The 6,236-nt window shown below is 47.7% G+C and overlaps 1 protein-coding gene across 1 annotated transcript; it reads right to left on the reverse strand.

The window, feature by feature from the left end:
- Window positions 1–1,257: 1,257 nt before the first annotated feature.
- Window positions 1,258–5,822, reverse strand: LOC135830695 (ras-related protein Rab-35-like). The gene is made up of 3 exons (XM_065342923.1): window positions 5,660–5,822; window positions 3,159–3,286; window positions 1,258–2,468 (listed from the first exon to the last, which is right to left on the reverse strand). The coding sequence occupies exons 1-3, from the start codon at window positions 5,805–5,807 to the stop codon at window positions 2,340–2,342; spliced, it is 405 nt and encodes a 134-aa protein (XP_065198995.1). The 5' UTR covers window positions 5,808–5,822; the 3' UTR covers window positions 1,258–2,339.
- Window positions 5,823–6,236: the final 414 nt, after the last annotated feature.

A 6,236-nucleotide genomic window follows, 5' to 3' on the forward strand; every position in this document is an offset into this window, starting at 1 on the left:
CCGGTGAAGCGCTGACCATTATTAATTATTATTAATAATAGTTCAATGATGTCACGTCAGATTGTAGTTTCAGTCAGGAATCAGGACAGGAGCTTGATCGACTGATCGTAGTCTGGCCTTGGCCATCATGCAGCTAGACTCCGTGGCTCCGGACCGTAGGCGTAGATCTACACCAGACCGTTACTAAGTCTATAGTGTAGTCTGGGCGGGCCGCTTAGTTGCCAAGATGGCAAACGTCAAGGGCCGGGGGGGGGGGGGGGGGGGATAGATCGTATACTAGGACTACTTTCTGAGGCTATAGTTGGAAGGTCCACCTGCTCCCACTAAACGGTTTCGCGTTAATACATAGGGAGAGAGAGAGAGAGAAAGAGAGAGAGAGAGAGAGAGAGAGAGAGAGTGTGTGTGTGTGTGTGTGTGTGTGTGTGTGTGTGTGTGTGTGTGTGTGTGTGTGTGTGTGTGTGTGTGTGTGTGTGTGTGTGTGTGGTGTGTGTGTGTGTGTGTGTGTGTGTGTGTGTGTGTGTGTGTGTGTGTGAGAGAGAGTGTGTGTGTGTGTGTGTGTGTGAGAGAGAGAGAGAGAGAGAGAGAGAGAGAGAGAGAGTGTGTGTGTGTGTGTGTGTGTGTGTGTGTGTGTGTGTGTGTGTGTGAGAGAGAGAGAGAGAGAGAGAGAGAGAGAGAGAGAGAGAAACCTTTTCCATTTTCATCGTATACGGATACTGAACAATCACGCGATGAGTGTCCATTCTCTATGTGGGAACAAGGCTTCCAGCCTTCCACAACTTACTTCCGCAGATGGTGGTAGGTCCACAACGTCCGCTGTCTTGCGCCGAGCTCCGAAGATCTCTTGCTTAAATGAATAGTTAATCATAGGTGCACCGTATCGGTCATTGCTGGTCAGCTGCATGTTCCGACGGGGGGGGGGGGGGGGGGTAGTGATTCGTCCTGTGCTCGTTTCATCGCAGTGTGTGTGTGTCAATCCCACGATTGCGCCCAGTCAGACCAGACTCCCAATCATTCGTTGCCAGCCTCGCAGCAATATCACGGTGCACTACACATAACCGCGTCGTGGCATGTATGCATGGCTCTCCGATGGACGGCACAGGCATCTCACCGTCATCCGCTTATCATTCACAGCCATGCTTCGGTGCACCCATAGTACGCACACACGCACACACACCTCTCCCAAATTGGCAATGCATGCATCACAGTTGCACATACACCACACACACGTGCACACACAACCAAAAGCCAACACAAACGTACTGGATTCAAAAATGAAAAATGAAACTCCGTCTGAAAGTAAGCAAAGATGCCGCATGATATATTGCACACAACACTGAGCTGATGTACATAGCTAGAATAGTTCTGATTGGGTGGACGATAACCACGGTAACAAGCACAGCTGCAACCGACCATGCAGCGACACACTCGCCTAGGTTATAGTGCACAGTTGCTGGCTGCTGTGGTAGTCAACGTGTGCATGGAAAGAAATGCCGCAAACCAAGAAAACACGCAGGGTTGCGCTGAGTGCGAGTGGGAATGTTGGCGGGAAAAGCATAATATTGAATACTGTGAGATGCTGTCTTGTTGTTTCGCACTCTACAAACACACACTCGCACAGACGCGTTTCTAAGGCTCACACAGACACGCACGTCATTTGAAAAGTTAAAAAAAGCCACGCGCATATGTGCAAGTACAATTTACTGTGGAATAGCCATTGTCGGGGATGATCAATGTAAATATGTCCAATAACGCATGCACGGTTGATTCGTCTAGTACTCGATGCAACACTAACGTAAGTAATCATTGTTTTTTTCAGGCGTCCATAGTGCAGTGCGTGTGTGTGTGTTTGTGTGTGTGCACATGCAAAACAAGAGTTCAATATTGATCGTAAGAAGTATTCCTGCACTGCGTTTTGTCATCATCGAGTACTACTGTAGTTCAGAATAACATCCATGCCCGTCGCGTCACAAATCATCAACTTCGGTAGCGGCACAACAACTACGCAACGCATGCGCCAAGACGGCCCTGTGTGTGCTGCACCCGCACTCCGCCACTGACACATTCGATCGCGCAGTGTTCACCGCATTGTAAACGGGCAATGGGGGGATTGAAACGGGGATGTGCTATATCACGTGCCGCTACCAAATGTGCAGGTGTACACACGTGTACTGCGGTGGGACTTAGCAAACAAGAGAAGGGTCGGTAGAAGCGGCAGAGTTCAGCAACAGCACAAATTTCTATCAACACAAATATGCCTCACTCACACACACACGCTGTACAAAACAACAACAACAACGGTATAGCTATATCCAACACGCGCCCATGCTGTGACGCGTCGACTAACATGAGCACTTTGACTTGCTCTCGGACGACCTCTGTACCTTGATAGTACCACTGCCACCACCCCCTGTCGCTGCATTGGAATCCCTCTTGGTTTTCAGCACCATCTTGGTGAGTTCTCGGAACACCTGCAAAGTGAACAAGGGGTTGTACGTGAAAAAATAAGCTTATTCACAGTGGCGTCGGACACAGTACGGTCACTGCGGTATTGACCCTACCACTCTTTGCCGCAGGTACCCCGTGAATTAATAAAGGCACTGATCTGGGTTCTAAATTTCCAAAATTTTCAGCTTAGCCATCCCTACCCCACGGGTAAATAGTACTTAAGATGGCTGGCCGTACCACACTACAATACCTTCCGACACTCCTGAACAAGCAAACTAACCAGGAGGAAAGCAGCAGCATTCGGCCGTTGATAGTTTCTGCATTGACATTCCCCAGCACCATTGCGCTCTGTGAGTGTATGTACGTGGTCGTCAACAGAGTGCAATGGTGATGGCGAACATCAACGTAGACATAAGCAAACTAGCCTCCTAATCCTAGAAGACATCAATGCAATCAGACAAAATGACACAAACAACTCCAGGCGTCTTACAGCCAAGAGGTTTGAGCTGGTCTCCGCATGGCGAGATGTAGCAATGGAAGCATAAGCAAGCGTGCGCGTGCACACACACGTGAATGTGTGCTTGTCCGTGCACGCGCATACACACCCGCACGGACACAAACACATACACACACACCAACACACGCGTACACACACACACATATCTCCACACATATCTACACACATAAACAAAAAGCCTTGCAAAGCTACTCACGTCCTCCACGTTTGCATTCTCCTTTGCACTAGTCTCCCAAAGTCTGATTCCCATTTGGTCAGCAAACCGCTGTGCATCATCTTTCTCAACAACTTTCTTTTCCGCAGGACAATCATTCTTGTTACCAACTGCAGAGGAAAGACAATAGCAAGGAACAGCAGAGATAGAGAGGGGGGGGGGAGTCAGCACGCAGGAGCAGGACGAAATCTAAGATACATTGCTTTCGCCATTGTTTCAGTGGCAGCAGCAACAACACTACAAGCAGCAATAGCACCACCACTAGCCAAAATCAGACGCAGCATGGGGAGCATTACATCACCAGAAGCTGCACCATGGATACCACCGCCACCTTCACCAACCCCACAGAAGCAACACATGCCGCAGTAGCCGCAACACCAGCATCGCTACAGTGGCAGCAACAGCAACACCACCACAACGGCAGCAACACCAACAGCAGCAGCACCACCACCACCACCACCACCACCATCAGCAGCATGTAGCAGTACCAGCAGCACCAATGCCACATAGACAACAGGGAGTTCGGCTATCACGACCGGCTGAAGCAGTTTTTCTATGGGTCCGACCATACCCTAGCCTTTCATACAGTTTCAGCCCTCACCATCGTCTACACGGATTTCAAAAGCGTCGACCTCCATTTTGAAAACATGGTGGCTGGCCGCGCTACCCGAAGGCGCACGTGCCCACCGCGTGTCTTAGCGCGAGCTTCGAGCTAAAGATCATGTCGCCCACTCATTTTCCCGTGTTTCCCCATTTCTTCGAACTCGCTCAGCTTTTGCTTCAGCTTTTGCTTCGCTCGTGCTTCAGCTCCACGTTGTAGTCTGAGTTTAGTTCTCTTGTCTTCTTCCAGCAGAATACTGCAAACTCTACAGCACGTCGAGCTTCTCCTAGAAGAGTTTCTTTTGCGTCGAGGCAGACTGTCGATCGTTTCAGTCCTATCTTCCCGTCGTCTCATGAGCGCCCCGGAAAGCAACAGTATCTATTTTCTTGTCGTTCCATTTTCTGGCGAACTCATTCACCTACTACTTCTTCCTTTATGAAAGCTTCAGGTGGCTGAGTTCTCCCACTAGCGACAATCATGCCTTGGAAAAGAACAGGATATTCCTAAGGTATATACAGCCAGTGCAGTGATGTCAGTGTACTGCACTGCAAAAAGCACCTGCATGTACCTGTGTACTGCGCGTAGTTGTTTGTTTTGTTGAGAAAGAATCCCTTTCGCACTCGCGCGGGCCGCGAGGGCGCAGCACGGAAACAGGTCTATTGAATTCATTTCTTGGTCGATTTTGACAACCAATACGTCGTTGTTTTTCTTTTTTCACTGGCTATCTTTTCTCCGCTTCCGAATTGCGATGCCGTCCACCTGGAAAGCCTTGAAGTGAAACGAGTGGAGGCCGGTTTCTGAGGTAATTTTCGGCCAAACGGCAATCAAATCGAAAAATTCGAAGCGGACGATCTGTTGGTATCTATCGAAAGAAGACGTTGGTCCATAAAAAATCTTTGGAAACTACACCGTATGAACCAAGGAATTACGGTAAGTTTGAGAATTTTGGTACATTAGCTGTACGCTGATTGGTCGATTAGCGCGACCGTTGAGAAACGGGCCAGTGACGCTTTGTACAGCGTTGGTGAGGGCTGAGTTTGTGTATGATATGTAGCGGGGTAGTCACATGACTTTCATACAGTTTATGTATGATATGTAGCGGGGTATACACATGACTTTCATACAGTTTGTGTATGATATGTAGAGGGGTATACACATGACTTTCATACAGTTTGTGTATGATATGTGGCGGGGTAGTCACATGACTTTCATACAGTTTGTGTATGATATGTAGCGGGGTATACACATGACTTTCATACAGTTTGTGTATGATATGTAGCGGGGTAGTCACATGACTTTCATACAGTTTGTGTATGATATGGAGCGGGGTATACACATGACTTTCATACAGTTTGTGTATGATATGTAGAGGGGTATACACATGACTTTCATACAGTTTGTGTATGATATGTAGCGGGGTAGTCACATGACTTTCATACAGTTTGTGTATGATATGTAGCGGGGTATACACATGACTTTCATACAGTTTGTGTATGATATGTAGCGGGGTAGTCACATGACTTTCATACAGTTTGTGTATGATATGTAGCGGGGTATACACATGACTTTCATACAGTTTGTGTATGATATGTAGCGGGGTAGTCACATGACTTTCATACAGTTTGTGTATGATATGTAGCGGGGTATACACATGACTTTCATACAGTTTGTGTATGATATGTAGCGGGGTAGTCACATGACTTTCATACAGTTTGTGTATGATATGTAGCGGGGTAGTCACATGACCTCCTCAGCAGTAAACACACGTTAGTGGACAAAAAGTTGGTCCGGCCATGGCCTGACCAACCGGACCGGTTCCACCGGACCTGGCTACTGACTTACCTAAGACTCTATGTTCCACTGGACCTGACTACTGACTTACCTAGGACTCTGTTGACCACGTCACAGTTCTGCTCAATCTCGCTAAGCCATCGCTTGACATTGACAAAGCTATCGCCACTGGTGACATCATAGACTACGATAACACCGTGTGTCCCCCGGTAGTACCTGTGCACAATGATAATCACCATGACAACCACTGGTTACATCGTACACTACAGTCCATTCATCGGAAATAGTCCCGCTGGCTTTCGAAAGTCCGATTTGGGCCGAATGGAGGATAAACCCCCACTTTAAATCTAAAAAATCTGGGTTTGGGATCTGCTTCTCCATACATTTTGCCATGGCATATCTGTCCTAATTTTGTAAAACCTGGCTGAATTTCTATTTCCCTGTTCTTGGACTTTTCTGGCCTCAAATGTGGCAAGCAGTAATTGCATGGGTCACACAATGCAGGATGTACTGTTGTCTTGACGATATCTACAACTATGTGCGGGAGACATGAAATGGCCCAATATCTGAGAAAATCGACCTTCGGGGCTGTTTTGGTGAAATTGATTTTTTTATTGCAAATTCATGTCTTGCCTTTGTAGAGTATTGTGACTTCGTTTCACGGCCAT

The sequence above is a fragment of the Sycon ciliatum genome, unplaced genomic scaffold (genome assembly GCF_964019385.1).
Source record: "Sycon ciliatum unplaced genomic scaffold, ocSycCili1.1 SCAFFOLD_2464, whole genome shotgun sequence".
NCBI classification, from domain to species: Eukaryota; Metazoa; Porifera; class Calcarea; order Leucosolenida; family Sycettidae; genus Sycon; species Sycon ciliatum.